Source organism: Haliotis rubra, unplaced genomic scaffold (genome assembly GCF_003918875.1).
Source record: "Haliotis rubra isolate DU_JTF1 unplaced genomic scaffold, ASM391887v1 Scf40, whole genome shotgun sequence".
In the NCBI taxonomy this organism is placed as follows: Eukaryota; Metazoa; Mollusca; class Gastropoda; order Lepetellida; family Haliotidae; genus Haliotis; species Haliotis rubra.
In genome coordinates this window covers 3052178-3074937 of record NW_025767080.1, presented here as the reverse complement: position 1 = coordinate 3074937, position 22760 = coordinate 3052178, and the positions used below count along the sequence as shown (strand labels likewise).

At 37.7% G+C, this 22760-nt stretch overlaps 1 protein-coding gene across 1 annotated transcript in view; it reads right to left on the bottom strand.

Annotated features, from left to right (window-relative positions):
- Window positions 1–22760, bottom strand: part of LOC124287436 (RNA-binding protein Pasilla-like) — a 37420-nt gene that overhangs the window by 3346 nt on the left and 11314 nt on the right. The window contains 5 exon segments of the mRNA XM_046723988.1: window positions 1–555; window positions 557–1008; window positions 2162–2315; window positions 3661–3806; window positions 4801–4941. Of these exon segments, the coding sequence (XP_046579944.1) occupies window positions 1–555; window positions 557–1008; window positions 2162–2315; window positions 3661–3806; window positions 4801–4941 (1448 nt within the window).

The window sequence follows — 22760 nt, the reverse complement described above, 5'->3', positions numbered from 1 at the left end:
GGAGATTTGAATATTACTTCCAGTAAACTGCTGAATTTCAACTATTCCTTTTCCTCCTGGTCCAAGTATTGCACCCACAATACTCTCGGACACTTCGATTTCCTGTTTGGTGGTTCCAGCTGCTTTATCATCAGTTGGACTGTACATCCCTGTTCCAAGTCCAAAAGAATTTTGGTTCATATTCGGTGATCTATCTCCAGTTGAAAATGGGGCAGCATTTTGATAATTGACTGTGCTAGTGAAGGAATCATTTAACATAGGGCTGCTCCCATACCTCTCATTGCCTATACTGGGGGAAGAGCTCCCAAACAGACTAGAGCTGGCCCCAGTAGAACCGGAACTACCAAGTCCAGAGGAGCCGCTTCCAACTGGACCAAATAGGCTTGTGGCACTAGTTGAGTTATTACTAGTGTTAAGGAAAGCATTTGATACACTGCTAGTTGTTGTAGTAGAGCTAGCCATCATGCTTGTGGCTCCGATAGTAGGCGTGCCCAAACTCAGTCCACCAAGGCCAGTCGCTCCACCAAGGTTAGATGGGGCGATATTTCCTAACGCCACCTATTCCAAGGCCCATACCCAGAATTCCATAATTTGCTAGTGTGCTCATGGCTGCACTGATCTCCTCGGTAGCCTGATCAGTGAAGCCACTGTTGCGAAGTGTCAGCTTTAGGTTGTCTATGGCAGCACCAGACATGGCCCCACCTCCTGCAACGGCAGCAGCGTTCAAGTTGAAGTTTACACCAACATTGTTGTTGAACCCCGCAGGTGCGTTTCCGTTCACCCCGAAACCGAACCCTCCGCCAGCGAAGTTATTGTTACTAATAGCCATCTCTGGACTGCGGTTCTGTATGAACGTGGTGTTAGCAAATGGTGAACCAGTTGGATTGGCACTGGCAACGGGACCCGTATAATCTGCATAGCTAATATTGGGACAACTTCCACTTTGTGGATCTTCAACAATCTTCTGTAGAATCATATCCATGGCTTTTCGGTTAGATTCTAAGTCACCTGTAAAATTGAATAAGAGTCAGTCAGTTTGGGTAGTTAAGAACAATGTTTAGTAAATTAACAGTCATGCAGAACTACAAAGAAGCAGCATTAACACATACTGAATGCTGGAGAGATGTTCATGTTTTGAAGCAAGTGATATGCATATCTTTATGAACAAAATGTTTGTATGAGCGAGTGTATGAGTGAGAGTGAATGAGTGAATGACATATGAAGTGCAAAATCTCTTATGTTATGGTTTTATGTAAAGCTAGCATCAATCCATGTTGGGTATGATGAATACTTTACCCTGGGGGTTCTGAGCAATTTCAGCAAAGCAATCCTCATTAGTCAACAGAAGCAAGTGATAACAAGGAACAACCTCCCCTTGATATGACCGTAGTGTTGTGTTTGAAGTCCATGTCATGCCTTTATGAATCAATGCTTAAGTCATGTTTTTGTTTGAAATGAGTGGATTCAGGTAAAGAAGGCAGAAGGATGGACACTAGTGTACAACTATATATATTTTAGATGCAAACCCCAACCAATCTTGCCAAAACTAAGTACTGAATGCATCATTTCCTGCAGCAATATATTTCCTTCTGTTTTCTTGTGGAATGTTCATGCCTGATTATGGCCCACACCAAGCTCGAAATATGGAGACGGCAGTTAACATTTAAAAAACCACAACTACCATCTGCATATTTCATCACGCAATGTATACACAAGTTGGAACAAATCTCATTTAGAAGTAGATATATAGACTATTCTCAACGCTCATGCAATCGTTGGTAAAACATGTTCCTTTAGAAATTTTGAAATTCTGAATTGTCATGTAATGCGATAGAGACCCAAAGTCAATGACAATTTCCATCGAAAATTGCAAGGCCACTGAATATGAAGTATTTGTTCTTCTACATAACAGTGCAAATAAGGTTTATCTCAAAATAAGAACTGTTCCAATAACAAAATTCATCAGTCAACCACCAAGTTTGTGTATCACTATTGCCAACAAATGACCTGATGCAGGTCAGAGAACACAAAAGGTTAAGATTAGACGTCAAGAATGAAACACTTCAGTAGCAATTGGTACAACGATAACTTGGTGATCAACAGTTGAATGTGATTAATGAAAATGAAGGGGAATGAAATGACGTGGTACCTGTGCTCTCACCTGCTACCGTCACACAACGCTCAGGTAAGTTAGTTTCCTTAGACTTTTGAGAAATCTGCACATAAGCTCCACTTTCTTCCTTAATTTGCTTGATAAAGTTTCCAGCCTTTCCTATAATCATCCCAGCTGTGCTGTTTGGTACAAGGATTTTCACCTGGAAAACAAGCACTTCTTTAAGAATGGGTATACCTCAAGAAAGGGTCTCATTTTCGAGCTCAGTTTAGTTTTGAAATTTAGACTTTCGCAAATTTTAAATTTGGAATTTAGGATCTGTTTGCGGATTTAACAATTTTGAATGCATCAAGAAAGTCATGGTTTTGATCCAAACACAGGGATTTGAACCCTAGTGGAAATGAATACATGTACTTGAAAATGAGCATGAAGTTGAACAAGGAATTTATGACTATGATCAATGATTCGTGTATGATCAATGCATGAGAATGAAACAAGTAATTGAACCTTAAATCAAAATTACTTCAATTTGGAATATACAACTTTAACTTCTACAAACTACAACACATACACACAATATTCAGCTGAAGTTGACATCAACCAGCACCAGTTGGTTTCAATCTCACCTACATATTTATGTCAGAATTTTTAAACAAAGGTTTAGTAAAAAATGACATGTGGAGAGTGAAAATGACAACGGTTGTGACAAGGATGATATTTTGATCTGAATGCCATGGAAGAGGATTGAACCAAAATGAACCAGATTTATGAACTGCTGGGGGAGGGAAGTGCAGTGACATGGAACATGAACTGTAAGACCTCACTACTCATAACCCACGGACACCACTACCACCATTATTCATGGACAACAATACAAGTTTATTTCAGACTGAAATCAAATTTTCTTTTGAGGAACTTCGCTTATACAAGGGCATTACTCTGGCAATGTTGGCACAACCAGGTACTTTAAAAACATTTAAACACTATTTGTCTGCATTCTTCCTGTAGGTTTATGAGAACAATTATGTGCAAGCAATGGTAACCATCATGTGCATGGCTCACTTTCACACATGGAACTAAACAGTGTCCCAACCTAGACTGGTTATAAAATGGAACAAAGACACCCTTTAGAATGATAAACATCACCCGCCTGCAATGTTATTTAAAATACTAAATTAAGTTAATTTCCTGTTTATTTCCTCTAACCCACCCCATCCCAAACAGCCATGTTTAATTTATTTACTAATTTCAACCATAACTTCTAAGAAAGCAGTATATTTTCATGATCTTCTTGGAGAATCTCTTCACTTTTCTTCTTAAATTTGTTGTCAGTGTTCCCCAACCACATTACGCTTAATTTGCAGGTACCAAGTTGATATAGGTACCAAGGCCAAGTCAGGTTGGACTTGGTAGATAGTGTTGAATTCCTAGCCTTTATGTGAAGGCTTGAAGAATGGAGATTGCCATCCACTGGTGCTTGTTAACAAACTCAGCAGAACATGGTGCGCATGTGGATGAAAGGTGAAGGAAAATCAACTGACTTCTACCTGACGATGTCTCTCGAATGTGGTCTTGGTTTCGTCAAGTTTGGGGTTGGGGTCTGGTTTTTCCCGGATTTTTTCCATTATGAAATTGTGAACTCTACGAACAGCATCGACGGGACCCATGATGAGGCACACTCTTTCTGTTGTTCCTAAAAGTAGGAAAGATTTCAGTTAGCATCACTGTTTACAGGGAAAGATTTTCTTTTCCTACAAATAAGATAACCAGTGATCTGAGCAATAGCAATTTTCAAGCTATTGGCCTGTAAAACATCCTGTCTGGAATAGTCAAGCCAGTATATGACCTCATGAGCTCTGATATAAGCCAGATAGGCAACACAGTAATCAAGGTCATAATGTGACCACCCATTTCTTACGAGTTGGTTCAAACATGCATTAGGACCAGGAGAAAGAATCTAAAACAGTATTGAACATTAAAACCTTATCAGAAGAAAGTACATGTACAAGTTAGGACAACCTACTCTGGTCAAATTAACTTATTCAGGTAAAAATACACACATACAAATCAGCAACGCTTATCAGGTTGATGGCTTATGTAAATTAACTTGCACTTGATCAACAGAAAAATACACAGCCACTAGTCTATCTTGATGGTCATGTCCCATTAGTCCTACTCCCACAAGTCATACTCCACTAGTCATACAGCAAATGAGGGATTAATTAAAACAACATGCATATAACCTTTGCACAAAATTATATTGAAGTTATATGAACATAATACACCACAGCCGTTGATAATCAAAACATTTAAATCAATGTCAAACTCTACTGAGTTTGATAGAGTTTACTCAATCTCGTAAAAATTGCTGCCCAGTACCAGGAGGACCAAGACGTCAGACTCTGGGTCAGAAGAGCATCATTCCTTGCACTGTTACCAGAAGGTGATGTGCAAGATGCCTGGGTCAAAGCCATGGACAGTACGCCAGAAGTAGACAACGCCCAGAGATTTAATGACTACATTGTGACAACTTGGGTTGATGGTCTGTTTCTTGGATCATTCCACTTTATTACAAAGGTATTACAAAAGGTAGTTGTTGGTGCAGTCAACCATACCATTTGTTGCTTTAACCCATATGACTAGTGGGACGTATGACTAATGGGAGGACACTTTTTGATAGTACTTGCCTGGATAGAAATCATTTGCCTTGGACATTTTTACACGGGCTCCGGCCTCTTTCTGGACTTGGGCAATGGTTTCCCCACCTTTTCCAATGATGGCTCCTGCTGCTATACTGGGCACGAGGATTTTGAGATGGATGTTTTCTCCTAAAACAAAAATAATTTGAGATTGAACATAGGAATCAAGCATAATGAAATATAACCAATAGCAAAACCTTTTAAGTATTCATTATTGTTTGACACTCGATAGCTGATTTTGAATTATTGACATCAGACTTTAAAGATGATGGTAAAGATAACTTAAAACAGAAATAAAATGTTTGTAAGCACTATCTTGTTCAATTGAATTTAATCAAACATGACTGCTTAATTAAAATCAGCATAAGATAATATCAAATTTGAATAATTTATTCAAAAAGGTGTGAATTCATGTCATGAGGAAAGCACATGACAACTTGAAATGAGGATCACATTTAAATACATAAACTGCTGTAGAAGACTTTCAACCTGAGCAAACCCATCAATCTACAGTGCAAAGTTTGGGAGTACAAGCGTGACACTGACATTTCTGAACATAGAGGACTTTTCTTTACTTCTTGATGCACAAACCTCAACAAAAGGTTCATGATAATGATACTGGATAATAATGCACAGGGAAGTGTAGAAAGCTGAAGGTAGGCTGGTCCGCTGACAGCTTGATTTATACACACATATCCTATCTACTAACAGACCTGGCTGGCACTGTTAGGTATACAGCCTTTCTTTTCTGACCTATTTGTACATGACCGTGAGTCACATGTAATTTCCATAAAAATACATTTTACACAGCCAGGTATATCAATACAGAAAGATGGTGGAAATGCTGCTTGCTGGGAGTCAACTTATGTGTGCACTATATTACTGATTCCAAAACCATCAACTGATACTGGTTACAGTTTCCCGTTCTTTATAAGTGTAGTGTTCATCACGGCAAGAATTACTCCACCAGATGTTGCAGAAATCTAGACACAACTAGTGCCCAGCTTCTAATCAGACTTTTCCTGACACTACTGCGCAGTGAAATCAAGAAACTTGTCTGGAAATTTTAAATTTTAATTGAAAATTGTTTGAGAAATATCTACTTTTGTAAAAATTCAGGTATATTCACTCATACACACACAAATACAAAATGTCTAAAAACACTGAATAGAATGTGTGATAGTGATAGAACTGAAAAGCAAGACTTAATCAGAAAATATGCTTCATGGGAATATTTATTACATCAAACTTTATCAGACTGTAATACAACCAATTAAATCCCCACATTGTTTTCATATTTGTAATTATCCAGGCCTTTTCACATATTTGCACTGAAGCTGCACAGGTAACGCATACTGAAAATAGCCCCACCTCCTACCTCCCCCCTTCTCGTCTCACACAGCTGAAGTATGCAAGGAATGTGTTATACAGACAGTCTTGTACTGCTGTAAGGTATTGACACTATAGATCCACTGCCCTCCACAATACATTGCAAATCTGTTAGTTTATCAATACTACATGAATAGCATTATCAATGCTGTTTCTTTTACAGTACTGATCTTATTTGGGGTTTGCTTGGGAATATTTGAATATTTAGAAATCATATTGGTACTTGATCAATTCTTCTCAGTATGATTAACGGATTCAGTGGAATTCAGATAGTTCACAACCTTTTTTCATAAGTACCTCAGCCATCCAGAAAAGTTTTAATTTCTGGCATATCTACAAATATGACATTTTGATTTGTGTTAAGGGATTCAATATGTATTTCTGCTATTTGGAATACCTCCAACCATACCAGTATTCATGACACGTCGATTTATCTAAATTTCAAATATGACAAAATTACACATGAGAATAAGTCTATTCAACAAAATATTACCACACACAGTAACAATTTCAACACATGTGGAGCACTGTCAATAATAAAACTCCATATGCTAGCAATATACACAACTAATGACACAGGTTTCCTTAACAGCTGACAAAACATTTGTTTCTAAAAGTCCAGTGTGCAAGTCCATTCTGACCTTTGTCCTGTCCCAGGGTGGTCGTGAGATTCAGCTTGACCATATTGGCAAGAACAGAGTGACATTCATAGGCTGAAGTGTACAATGGTATGTAGGACACTTGCGGAGTAGAGCCAAATCACCTGAGTCAAGACAATACACACTAGCATATGGTCCATATTGACATGGAGTCAGGCCTATACACCTCTTCCCTAGGGCTACCATGCAAAGTAATCTTATCATCGACACTGGAAAACTGTAATATGCTCCGAGACATTTCTGTTGGCTATTAAACCAACGGGCCTAGGCCTAGTTTCAGCACATATTTCTACACTACATAACCTAGTTTACATAATGTGATGACAATCATTTTTTTGTCGCTTCATTCACCTTGGTCGTGGAAACTGCCACCAACAGTAGCAGGCCAAACTGTGTTGAAAGTAAGGGAGGTACTGGGGTACTTGAGGTTTGCTCCAATAGTATTTGAATCAGCGACCCTTGACAAACAGCATCAAGGTCATAATTTATGCTTAATTTTCAACTCGCAAAACAAAAATATCAGCTTTATTAACTATGCACTTTCTTTCCAAGTGCAGGTTGAAAACCATGCCTTTGATACCTTCCAAATTTAAAGTTTACTTACCAATTAAATGTAATGAAAGCATCCCAAATGACACTGCTGCATAAAACAACTGTATCCCAAACCAACAAGTCCTATTTCAGCTCCACGTACAAATTTGTACATGCAGTAAGACAAATGGCTCATGAACTTTACATATGGTTGCATTCATCAACAGATGAGGAAATTCACACATTTACCACCCTCTTCAATGAAAACAAAATCAATAGATCTTGGGCAAACATGATGGTAACAAGAACAGGTTAAGTATTTGCACATGACAATTTAACACTGTCAATTTTGGCCCTATAACCTTTTACAGTGTTCTGACCACATCATTTGTGCAACAAGAATCACTAATTTGAATGTGGAACAACCATTCTTGGGGTCCAAATACCTCATGCTTATGCTTTTTGACAAATATACTTGAATTGACAAAAAAAAACAAAAAACAGTAACCAATGGACACCTTCAAAACATTTCAATTTATCAAACCAGAGATTAGTAGTTGATTTGAACTAGATTAGTGAGGTAACCAAGTGTGCAAAATTAAGAATTAAACTGTGGGAGTTCCAGCTATAATCCTACTTTTGAAAGATTTAAAGACGGTTTCTCGATTACACAATAGCAGCTGTAAATCTTAACCCATAGACACCCCCTTTAAGTTAACACTGGATTCTACAAATCTGAACAGAAGAAAACTTGTAAACAAGGAAACAAATGAGTGAGTGTAGTTTTACGCCACAGGAAACAAAAGAAAATAGAAATAAAAGCAATAACATCTTCACCATCTACATTGCAGTCGCACTGACCCTCAGTAAGATAATATTCAGATTGCAATGGAAACCACAAGTCACATTAAAAGTACTTTCATGCGAAACATGACGCTTGTTCTAATCATGCTAATGGTACAGAACAAATTGTAACTAAACATCAAGATTAACCGTTGTAACAAACAACAGATACTTTCATATTGACAAAAATATGGAGTTACTCATGTTACCAATTTCATCGCTTTAACACTGGCTTGAGATGTAATAACGTAAGTGGTGTATTGTTTATCAGTTCATGCATCAGATCCACACAAGAATCGCAGTCAAATGCCGACCTGAACCTATGCCAAGTTCCATAGTTTCTGCATTTAATCATTTACTTTTTGGGTGCACCAAGTCTGTTACTAGGAACAAAGCTAACAACTTATGTAATTAAGCACTGGAAAACAGACAACCACTTATATATTGACTGCAACTCCCTTCTGGCAAACACTCTGGAAGATATCAGTTAAGAAACTATCATTGAATTGAAAGGCTGCACAATAACACTATTTCTGACGTATCGAGCAAGTTGAATATATCAGCATTTCACTGGCAAAGTATGCCTAATGTTAAGCCAACTGGTTTGGCAGCATGCCCTGAGACAGGCCTGCCGAGGCATGCACACCTTCTGCTATACCATGGCAGGTAGCTACAGGTAAAACAGGTCCGGTAGATAATCGTCAAGTATAAATGGTAGATTCCTGTACCCATCTGATGTTATAATAATCGGTTATAAAAAAACCTTAACAAATAATTTACTGCAGAACAAATCTTACCATTAATATAGCTAACTTCCTTCCAAACCCAAACATTTCCCACAAAAAATGTTTTGAAACATGCAAATAATATGCAGTGACAAACTGCATTTAATTGAGCTCAAATTAACCTCATTTTCAGCGCCTACCCAACAAATGTGTTCAGCTGGTTATTATAACATTTCATCAAGTTGTTTTGGGGGGTCTCAGCTATAGAACTGGAGGCCAACCAAGCAATAAACCTTCACACATTTCAAGCATTAATGACAGACCATGTTCATGACTGCTTGAGTCTTTCAGATCATAAATCAGCTTATGAAGCTCAAATACTGGGCATAAAAATTCAAGTCAATACCCAATTGTTACGATTTATCCAGTAAGCAGGGTTCTGTTACACTAACTTGAAAAGAAGTGTACACTAATTAGACAATCTAGGAAAAATCTGCAACCTATGTAACGTTATTCAGGCCAGCAGTAACGACCATTACCTAATGATCCACAACCGTTGGTAATGATTATTCGCCCTTCTGTAACAATCTCGAGCATGTCAGCAGATCACAGAAGACTTGAACACTTCACTTATCAGTACCACTTACCAATGGGCAATACATCAACTGCTGTTTTGCTGGAGGCAAAGTAGATCAACCAGTTTCACATTTTTCACTGAGAAACATGAAAAAGGATGCTTAATATATAACTGTCACAGTTGCTGTGACCTACACTTCAAAGTAGTCTACACACACCTGGCATGTGAAATATATGCTTTCCATATAAATGAAATATACAATTCTGATGTCAGTTAAATATTAATGCAAAACTCGTAATCAATGAGATTCTCTACCCTGATCTCAGCCATGATCACTTCCTGTGGTACACAGAAATGCATTAGCACAATTTCAAGGGGAGAAAAAGAAATATACCCCAAGAAAACTGTCAGAAAATAACGGAAGAATCAGAATCATCTTTCAGCAAATACGTACAACTACCCGGACTTACAACTATGATTTGACCTTCATGCTTGAGCGAGTCAAGGTCACAGGCCCCGGGTGTGACAAGCCACAATTTCACTGACCCTTCAGACAGCTGTTCACTCAGCTGCCCTATACAAGAGACCAACAGAAGCATAATTGCATCACTTTATACATTCTGTGAACTTAATTGGCAACCCCTTCCCTAGTCATGATGTATCCTAATTAAACTCATGGTTGGTATCAATAAGCATGTTTCCATCATCCTGGATATACAAGTCATGTGACAACTGGTCCAAACAGCTTCAACTGGGGCTGCTCGTCAGCAAACAAGTTTTATCAGTGTTCAAAGCAATCAACAAAACCACTCTGCAGTCCAGCAGCCTGACAAAATTAATTTTAGGCCGAGAGATTTCATGTGAAATGATATATTTTACATCACACTAGCCCAGAATTTAAGACTAAGCATGAATGTAAACTTGACCTTAGTGAGGCAGTAAAGTTAAGATATACAATATTGTTGGTGTTTAAAATGAAGAAGGAAGTTTAGGTTTGATGCATCAGATTTTGAACCAGTGACAGGACCCTTGACCCATGTAACTGATGTGATGGGAAACAGTCCCTTTGGTTAAATCAATACATAGAGAAACATTGTGCAATATATTTACAGCAAACTTACAATTATATTAAACTTTTACCCATTTGGTCGTGACTACATAAAAAGACTGAAGCATTCATGCAAAACACTAAAGTACAAATGTATCTCAACATGTTTCAAATTTCCCTCCATTAATATTCTATAACATTTCCTAAAACAATTTTTTTAATGTGGCATGATAAAACTAATGTGTTTAGTTAACAGTAGATCATCCCAAAAGAGCCAGCAAAAAGCATTACCACTGTGAGCACGCAGAGCCCAGATGGCAACTTGTCAGATTACAAGCTATATATAGGTAACAATATTCTCTTCCCCCTTCTAGTATTCAGCAACACAAGCCTTGATCCTTCTCATGTTCCAATAAATGTGAATAAATCTTCCATTTGTTCTATTCACTGTAGAAGTATTTATTTCACGTAATATTTGTGACCTACTTGATTCCGAAAAGTAATGGCAAGGTGAGTCAAGAATAAGTCTAGATGATACCATTCTGGCCATAAATCATTATAATTCTGTTACTTTACATGGACATATTTGACTGACCCAACAACTCTCTAAATGATAATCTATATATTTTTCTTACTAGTTCAATACCTACACCAATACCCTACAAAGTTTTGAACAAACTAAGTCATAAATCAAAATTGAAGGCCAAAGTAACTATTGACCTGCATTACAATGATGACCAATTTAAACAGAAAAACATAAAAAAGTCAAAATCATTATCATTAATCATTTATGGCCAAAGCATCCTAATAAATGCAATGAACAAAATATCAGTATAAGTGAAAACTGAACATCAATTGGTTAAAAAGTTTAACCGAGAATCATTATTCCTCCGCTATCCCAGTTACCCAGAGAGCCTGATTATTCGTTTCATGTATTCTCAGCTCCAATCCATCACTAATCTTCAGTTATAAAATTTGAACAGCTGTATCTCCGAGCTGCTGCCACAGCATTGGTGGTTCCCCAGGATGAGCTACAAAGTACACCTGCTTCCAGAATGTTTTTAATTGCCTGATAATGCCTGGCATGTATGCCAACATTGTAACTATGTACGGAATGTTGGCCTCAAACGAAGCTTATATGGAATACCCAACAAACCTGGTACATTTGTTCTACTGGAGCACCAAAGGAGGTTGGTTATCCACTAGCCATACCCAATCAGATACTTTGAAATCACAGATAATGGCAACGAGTTGCATTAGAAATAAGAATGGTTTTCCATTAAAACATCTACATTTGACATTTGACTGACTGAGTTTGGTTTTACGCCACTTTTAGCAATATTCCAGCAACATCACGGCGGGGGACACCAGAAATGGGCTTCACACATTGTGCCTAAACATCTACATAACAAGGGAGATGATGCAGTCATTTGTGTATCAGTGTTCATTATCTGCACAAGCAAATCATCTTTCAGGACACTATGTTTCAGATACGTCTTGCTTTCAGAGTTACTGCGCACATACAAAATAAGCTTGTATCAGTTCTCTATCACTTGTCTACAAAAGGATATTAGAAACATCAATCAAAATGCACAGATTATAAAACATTTGTTTAAAATGACTTAAAAACCAAAGGTTAAGTGCCACCAAGCAGGGTGAAATTGAGATTTTCTACTACAGTATTTTAATCAAGGGACCCCTAAAACATAGATCTGTATCAGAGGTTATGACAAGGACCCCATGACAGACGTGCCAAGCATTCTCAATAACAGTGATGAATGGCATTTTGCAAACCACCTGCCCACTATTCAGGAATGCATTTAACTTCAGACAAGACACTTATACACCGAATCCAAACAGACACCATTTCAGAGATGTAGAATATGTTCAGCAAAATGGAGCTTTTTCCCTTCCAGGTCATGCTGATACATCATTACTTGTAATCAACAGTGGTCACAGAAAAGACCATTCACAGACAAGCTGATCCCTCCCAAAAGATAACACACTGCAGCCTTTCACATAGCTGTCATAAAACAGGCATACAATTAGTTTCAACTAACGTCTATATTAGGCAAGGGAAACATTGATCATGACAAACATACATCTCCCAGTATCCTCGTGCACTAAGCAGATACAAGCAAAATGACTACCCAGCTATCGAAAGATCTTTGTTGCATCTAAAAATATAACTGCCGATACTCCAGCACTGCATACAACCCCTAACACCACGATACACTACCCAGGGGACTGGAATCTATTAAAAACATTGCTCAATACCGGAAGGAACAAAAATCATCATTGGACGAGTGATTTACTTTCCACCTACAAGTCGTGGAAAGTTTAAAAGCAATACACAATTTCAGTTAGCAATGGTATGTTTGGCATTTCAATTGATAAGATTCCAATTGCCGAGTTTCCGACTGTGAAAAATGCAGGGGTAAGGTTAAGGATGGGTAAGAATTCCATGCAACTGCAGAGGAACAAAATCTCATATTGAACACTTCCTCATCAATTGAAGTGCATGTTATCAAGCCTCCAAACAAACTACATCCAATACCATTTTACTGTTAAAATCCACATAAATGCTGATAACAGATGTGAGCACATAATGTCCGCTGATAGGACATAAAAGCCAGGCAATTACATCCTCACAAAAACACAATAGTATATATCCATGTAGAAATATTTCCCTGAAGTCCAGTAGCTACACTGGACAAACGGGAAGGACTTGCCAGGCCACATACCATGGTAGAATGTAAATGGTTCCCTGTCCAATGAAGTTGGTGAAATAATCATTTCTGACACACTCTGCTTGGTCATGCTGGTGTAATTCTAGGCCTGACCCCGACCAGTATGTGATCAGGCTACTGCCTACTGCTTACTTATACCACTCTGGGCATGTGCAGACAAGTCGGGATTCCCCTCCCCTGGGATGGGTTGCTATGTTACCAAGTATCCTACTGAGGGGGGAGGGGTTGTTGGGATAGTAATTGAAAGTTAATACAGCCAGCCTGCATGTGGACTTACTACCTCTCCAGACTATTTTGATATGCATCAGTTGAAAACTATAGGTGATCACCAGGCAAAGGGCTTATGTAATTAGGCAGACCAATGGGTCAATTAGTGGCCATGCACAAATGCACAGCAAGTTCAAAAGGCTGGACTGGGGTGTAAACAGTGGGGGCTCGTTTGAGTAGAATAGCCTGTATTACTTTTGTTTGTATTAGCCCATTAAAAACAATAGCTGCATAATGAGTGCTAACTTGTCCATGTACCAATATTGCAACAGTCAAGCAATTAAATAAATACACTGAATATTGTTGATTGTTAGACACCTGTAAAACACAAAGATACAGATAAGGTTCTAGGATGGTTGATAAAACTGATGTTAGTCAAATATTCAAAGAATATCACTCCATCAATGTTACGTAACTCTACCTCAGGGCACTGTCACAGCATATCAGTCTGAAATATCTAACATGGGTAATCTTCTGTCTTTACAGGAGGCACAACCAAAAATAGATGACATAAGAGATACCGTCACTAACTAGTCGGTCTCATTAACAGAGAAATTATTGATGATTATATCGCTGAAACTAACAATGCATATAAAAGTAGGATCAACATCTGTGTACCCTGCATGTTTGTCTCAAGAAAACATTCAAGCTATGACTGTGCCCTCTGATAACTGTATCATTAATATAAGCAGGTAGGACTTGTCAAAGTAACAGTAACAATTGCATATCTACAAGTGCCTTCAATTTAGTTTCCAAATAATTAAACAGTACATTTACTGAGACAAAAAATGGTGTTCAAATTGCAGAAGGATGTTGCAAGTTTAATTGTTTCATACAGAGATACAATTTCAATCCATTAGCTGACATTCCATACCATGTATCACTCAATATTATTTGTGTTTGCTTAATGTGAATATCGAATGATGCTTTACGCTGAAGTTCAGAGACATTATGGTAGCTCGTGTCAAGTTTTCTGGAGTGTTTTAATGAAGCGACCCTTGTTAGATTATTTCATGTAATAGTAAAGTATCTTTGTCATGATTTTAATAACATATTTCTGTTTCAGTCCAGCAAACTCAGCTAATAGATGTTAAGGTCAAATACAGGCTTGAGGAAAAAAGGTTTTGGCAATGTGGTACTGGGGAACTAAAACATTACAGAATGCTCACAGTAAACAGAAAGTTACGGAATGCTCATAGTAAACAAAGTGTTCAGCCATTCAAAGCATCTACCCAAACAACCTAAAAGGATTTGAAATTCTACATGTTAACACTTAATAATTTCAAGCCAATCATGTCTAACCACGTTTCATGAAAAAATGCCCGCATCACTTCACATGCATACAAGAAATCCTGTCACTGTTGACAAGACATCTGTGATTCAGGTTGGTACTTTGAGCGCTGTAAGTCTGCATGATCAACTTCATGTTTGATTTAACTAAATCATTACCTGTTATACCATGTAGCCAGTATTGTATGTGAACAGGAAGACCAATTCTTAGAAGACTTTAATATCAAATTGTGATCACTTGTGTTGTTGTCCTATCTTGGGCTGCAACGATTCATCCAGATCCCGATCCGATTTGATTTTCGATATTGGACCCTCGATTCGATCATTTTCGATTCGATTCTTCATACAGGTAAAACAGATTTTATTTAACTCTCAGAGTTGGCTTTTTTTAGCGTGAAATCCATCGTCAACTTGGCGATACCTACTAACAATTCTCATTGGATAATAATAATCCAATCATGTTGAGCCTTATTTCAGTGCTCGAAACTGCTTGAGTTGGGAGTCAAATCTACGTTCTGGCTGTGTGGAAATAATTTAAATAGGTATTCAAATATTGAATCGAAATAGTGATAATGGTTATCGAAAATCGAAACTAAGGTGTGAGATTTGATTTTTCTAAAAATCGAATCGAACCGAATCGTTGCAGCCCTAGTTCTATCCATGCTCAAGAAAAGAGGCTCACCTTTAACATATTATTACCATATAATTAAATGAATGTATTGTCTTTGAGTTGGAGAGCCATTGGACCAGTAGTCTCTGGACTTGTAAAAATCTGGATGAAGGCTATTTTGAAAGTGTCTGACGTATCGGGTTTTAGCTAAATCTGGGATCCCTAAAATTTGTAAATTAAGAGAAATGACAAGCATTCCTTGACCTCCATGCTTCATCTCAAACACTAACCTGTACATAAGGTACTTTCTCGACCAAGCTGAGGTGTGTACTAGTTGGGTGCAATGATAATTCTGTATTTAACCCCCTTTGCCTCATAAAAGGACCATGGTTATTGTGGCATAAATAGTGAGCGAGTACTGTTTTATGCCGCATTTAGCAATATTCCATTAAAATCACGGCCAAAGACACCAGAAAATGGCTTCACAGATTGTTCCATAATGCCAAAGACCTGGGTTCAATTCGCAAAGTGGGTAGAAATAAATAAAACATAGCCTGATAGAAAGTCATGCTCGCCCAAAAACCTAACCTACTGTTAAAGGTATCCTCATGACTACAAGATAAGCAGGCTTTGTCTGGGTGACCTCATGTTATTCAGGCCAGTAAACATTGCAGGTTAATGTCTACCTCTGAAACACCATGTATAGAAATGTTTCACCTCTAACATTACATAACCATCCCAGGCCTGTGAGCATCATTCCACATATGTAATATAATCAAGCAGGATCACATGTAATCAAGCTTCCTAGGTTACCCAATGGACATACTTCACTTCAATTTACACGGATGTGCAAAGTCATTTTCTCTAGTCTTGGTGTGTTCATGGAACAGACCCTGCATGTAGACACTTGTCATTTAACAATAGCTTCATGTTGGTCATCTTTGCCAAGGTCGATGATGTACAATTCAAGAAATGACACAGCTATCATTTGGTGGCTCAATGAACCTGTCATGCCTTCTGCACTGGATATTGAGAACCAGAATATATAATTTGTACAATCCAAATATAATGTTACAATGGTAAACAATACTTGGAATCAAGCTAATGAAATTATCCACATTTTCAAGCTGAAGCTTAGCAGATGAATACATGCCTTGATAGTCTGAAACTATCAAAAAAACATTTTCTAAAAGACATTCATGTAAAAACCATTAGATCCTACAGATAAAGATGCAGTTCAAACCATACTTTTGTATGAGTCTGGACCAGACAATCCAGTGACTGATATCATAAGCGACGATTCATGCCCTAAGGGAATATTGTCACCATCAACAAAATATCTGACCATATGATCCATGGTCCCAAGACATTCATAGGTTGCTTAGGGAAAATTCAAACCTGGATTCCTCATGGGTTCACAGGGAATGGGATAAAGAACTTTGACAATGGGCCATTGTCAGGATTATTAGCCATTTTCTGAATTTGGAATGGGCCACTGCCCTTTTATCAATAGTAAACTTCAAAATTTTAATGGGCCTTTTTTTAAATTCTAATGTGCAAAAAGGCCCATGGCCCCTGCCTTTCCCAATCCCTGGGTTCACAACTACAACTTAGTCTTTTACATCTAGCAATGGGGCGCTGTGGACATTCTGACCCAGGGCTCCAGATAAGGGCCATATCGGCGTATGTACGGATATAAAATAAGCACGATACAGTAGGAAATAATTTAGAAAACGTAGCAGATACGCACCACAGCAATGGTGTATGGTCTTAGAATCATTTACAGACATATTTATTTGAAAAAGTATTGTTTCATTGTTTATTGACCTGTTTACACAAGAGTAGCAATGTTGTGGTGCATATATGAAACGAAACACAAGATTACTGATACTCCATTAAATTCCATTCAGTACTCTAAATGTACTTTTATTGTTTTCCAGTACTCCTATATTGACAAAAATAAGGAGTACGTACTCCTGATCATGAAAAATTATCTGGAGCCCTGTAACCTGAGTCCTCTATTCCCCCAATGGTTCCTATTCATAAAAAAAAATTCACCTCTAAATACATAAAATTCATGAAGTCACAAAGATTTGCATATCACATGAAACTTAAAATATGTGAACATATTCCACACAATGTCTTCAATGATCCAGCGGTGTCCCATACAGGCATATTTGAACCCTTGGAGGCTGTTTCAGTCTTGATTACAACTACCATCATGACTACTACTAATCATCCAGGATAATTGCCAGATTATTGAACAAAACATTGCGACCTGAATCCATCTGACAAATCGACCACACCCAGCTTTGACGAGTACCGATTCTGATGGTGAATCTTCAAAGATGTGCTTGGCCACTGATTGCTATTGATACTTGAAGCAAAGCTACTTACAGGGGAGGCATTGTGCACTTACAAGAAAGATGGTCATGATATTTTCATACAACTTGATGCGATGACAAACTTGCAGGAAAGGCCACGGTATGGCATCTCATGTAATCTGTAGGATCCATAAAAACAGGTGAAACATATCATACAAGCCATGAGAGTTTATGAAAATGAGTAAATGACTTGTCAAATGCTCATGTCTGCATGCACTTATCTATACAACTTAAGCATTGACAACTGACCTTAACCATTCACAATATGAACTTTGTTCAGAAGGGATGTAACCTGTACCTCAATTAGTTTTCATTTTTCACAAGTCAGCAAGCATGACAAGTATAAGCATTTTATGATACTTGAATACCCATCTGAATCACTGCATCTTGCACCCTGAAGGGGATCCAAACATGTTGGAAATTGTATTGAGGTGTCAAGTCAAACCATTACCACTTGTATCAGGTTGCCTCCCTTCAAAAGCACCACATGCATTATTAACCGCGACTAAAATAGCTTACAGTACTAATGTAACATGTACTAATAGCCGATTTAGGGTATATTCCATGTCAATGTTACAATTTAAAAGCAATATTGATCAAACAAATTATCAGACAACTATATTATTTTATCATACCAGTGTTCTAAGGGGGGGCCACAATGTCCTTGAAGTGTCCTCTGAAGGCAGGGCTCACCCTCTAAATTTAATCTGTTAACCTCAAAGTCCTGACAATGACACTTGACATGCTCAGACATGTTTGGTTTCAAATATAGCAGATTGATTTTGCCCAATGGCACCAATCTTGCCAATCTGAGAAAATGTCATGGTTTGGCATAATTACTTAGTTCATTGATTGTCACTTCGGACCTATTTACACTTACAAGACAGTTCAAGTACAATGTACTCGTCTCTTTAAAAAAACCATGAAGCTCAAACCCTGCCCAAACTGTAGTACAAAATAAAATGCATGAAGCAGGTCATGTTTTCATTTATTAAAATGACATTCAAATTAGTAGAATCATGCTCAGTGATAAACATCTGAATATCCAGTGAATATCTGTTTTGTGCGAGATGGGACATACAGTCGAGCACCGTTGTCTCGATACCAAGAAAAAATATTGAGTTAACCGAACTTCGAGACATCCAAGCTTGAATAACGATAAATTATGAAGGATTCTGTCGGGACCCGAGATGTTATATCGAGACAACCGAGATATCGAGTTATCAGAGTTCGACACAACAGTGCTCGACTGTATTTGCATGATAATATCTAGGATTCATGTTTGAACATGTTTTCATTCAGTGCAAATCAAAATTTCCTGGGAGAAGGCTTTGTATATTGCAAATGTATGTTTAGCTGAACCAAACAAATGGAATTTAATTATTTTCCTCACCTGTTAACACAAATTATCATGATAGGTATATAAAATACCATGCATAAAATGTTACGGTGTTTAAGTATTTAGACAAATCATGTTCTTGCACCAGAGCAAGTTGCATTATCTAATCCAACTAGTCCACATTTTCATCACAAACCAACTGTTTATGTTATGAGAGCCTTATCACAATAATTTGTTTCTCATGATCTTTCCACCTCTGTTTTTCCCTCCTAATAATTTCTTGAATTTGTCTAAGCAGCGTTAACAACATTCTCTTCCCACAGGCTACTCCTGTCATATCTTCCTACGTAACCTCTGTTCTAATACGGCCCTTTCATGGTGCGGGTGTTCTGGATTTGTGATCGGTTGCAATCAGATTTAGTTGTGCAATCAGCAAAGTTGTTTCAAAAGAGATCATTTGCTTCGGGGAAAAGAAGAACCTCTTCCCCAGCACGATGCGCAAACGTTTCTTCTAGACAGAACCCAGTCATGTAATGGTGGATCAATGGCGTCTCCATCACCCGAGTTGACAACGGGCAAGCTAGCCATTAAATGTCTTGTGTCACATCAACAAAAAATATCTTGTCGATTCATTCCTGCACTCTCCATTGCGCTAGTTTCTGCTTTTCAGTTAAACATGAAATACCGAATCTATCCGTCGCACGTTGATCAACTAACTCCATGGCGGCCGCCGTATTCGATCTAAGTCAATGTAACACGTGATCGGATTGGATAGAACGGAGATAATTCGTGTTGATTTGTTGCCACTGGGGGATTTTAAGAGAACCGGGACATATGGAACAGAGGTTACGTAGGAAGATATGACAGGAGTAACCTCTGTGGGAAGAGAATGCATTAACAACTGTTGCATACATCTTACTTGACAATGTGCAGTGGAAGATGGCCACAGCCCCATCTTTTTATACCGTAATACACAAGATGTTTGGCCACAGGGAACATTTGATTAAAATTTATTTACCTAACCAAACTTCATATCTTTCTTTGTTTTAAATTCTTCTGTAAACAGATTTTCATCATTTTCAGATTAACTCTTTAACACCAGTCAACCAGAGGCATTTACTGCCATGACACCGAGTTCCCAGAGACTCTAAGGTCATAGATGAAGCCTATGTTTATGAAGGAAATTATAAGCTTGTAAAACGTTATTGCTACTACATCTCATACACCATTTAAAAGATCTAATCCCACCGTTGATAAATATGAAGTTTATTTTTAAAATATTATTCAAATAATACAACTACAACTTAAATAAATATATTTTTTTATGAAAATGCAAGCTTACATTTATAATGTCCAGATAAACCACGAAAGAAGCAAAAACTATGGCGATTTTTTTTCCCATTTGTGACATGTCATAACATGCCCCTGCCTTTTTCTTTTATATTTTCATTTTTACGTAATTGGAAATTTATTATAAAAAGATTTCTTAAATAAAATGTATGGTCGCCTATTTCCCAATATCAGTGGCTTTCCGCTCAGTAACATGACACAACGGAAAATACCTCCTTTTTCAAAGCCTCATATGAATAACATGCGAGGTGAATCGTTTGATGTTGGGCATCGTTCGAAAGCTCTGAACATCAACATCACTGTACCCTTGCGAGAGTATTTTCAGAGTTGTAAGAAGCGATTTTATTGGATAAAGATTGGTTTCTAATGACGCTTTTTCGCCACAGTCTTCTATAAGGGTCGTGATTGGTCAAAATCAGACACGTGACGTAAGGCAGCCAATCATATTACAGCAATGGATACCGTCCTCATAAACGAAAACTTTTAGATATAGACGAAAGTTTTGGGTAAAATAATGCTATTCTGAACATATTAAGCAAGAAATCGCTACCTATACGTAAATAATGGAACTTATTGGACGTATCGTGCTAGGTTATGACCTGTGACAAAAATGCTTCATGCATATATTTTCGCATTAAACATGGAGTTCGAGCGTGAAGATTGAGGCAGCAAGAGCCGAGCTGTCACTTGTCAGTGACTTGACTTACGTTACATGATCGCACAAAAAGATGGAAATAGTAATTTTATATGTACGTTTGACAACTTTTATGAATGCTGTTGTTGATTTTATTCATGAGTTTATTCAATGACTTCCTCGAAACATCGTTACATTGCTCTTTGACAATGTTATTGACGACCCGCTGCCGAAGATGTGTCCAAGAATCGTTTTCAATAATATTGCGAAAAATAGTTCATAATTTTGATTCTGCCGATAATATATGATCAATTGAAATTTAATAAGTGTTTTTAGACATTGTGAAATGTGATAGATTTAATACATGAATCACAAGTCAGGTAGGTTCCAAAAATTATGTCTCATTTTGACTTGACTACTGCCTGGCCGATGAATCGGCCTCCGGTGTCTGGGGACTCATAACGTTGTGGCCAATTATTCGGCCTGCGGTGTTGAATGGGTTAATTGGGCAGGGACAAGAGAAGAATTAACCTTGCTCATTTTGGCCATGTAATGACAAAACTGGTTGAACTCGAACTATCATTTCCAAGATTCAACGACAACCTGTACAACACAGGCAAACTGGTCAAACCTTCAGCAAATCGGAACAATCTGTTGGCATTGTAGGTGTGGAACATGCTGCACTGGCTAAGCAACAACATCAACCCGTCTTCAGATGCCTTAACTTGGACCACCATTACTCACTCTTCTGGCACACTAAACCTGTCTGGAAACATAGAACCTTGAATGCGGGAATCAGTTTTTTTTCACCATCACGGTCAAGGATGTTGCTTTACAGGTTAGGAACCGAAGGTACCTTACAACACATTCAGGTTGTTGGACATCAAAGTCTAACTATCTGGACAGGCAACCAGTCCTAGCAGTTAAGAATTGTGACATCTCAGCCTACTAAGGACTTCATACAAGCCATGCTTTATGTACAGGAATACACATGAAAGACCAGTTATAGAAAACAAGATTCCTTTCCAAATCACTGCACTCAAATTTGTAGTTAAATTCAATAAATCATTTTATAGCAGGAATTATTGAAAGTTCACTTGGATGAAGTAAATCTGTTTCTTAATAAGAATACATTTCAGCTAATATCTGTACTATCAATGCCACAAATATTGTCAAATGAGAAAACTTAAAGGAAAATATTCAATTTTGAAAGTGGTATCGTTATCAATTAAATAAGTTCACAAATTGATTGGGTCAAATGCTCCCACGACATACTTGTTGATCTTATTTTCTCTGTTTCAGCTCCCCTGCATTAGTTTCATAAACAGTAACTTGAATGCATTTCATGCTGTCATTCACTGGACTGTCTGCTCCAGACTCAAATATTTACGCAATAGCATGAATATTGTTGAAAGCAGGGTTAAACAACATAATACAATCAATGTCAAAAGTTTGTGTAAAAAGAAAAATATCTAGGCAGTTTGATTAGGAAAAAAATATTTACTGAAACAGAAGATGGCTACCTTGGAAATGAATAATTTCATTTTCCTAA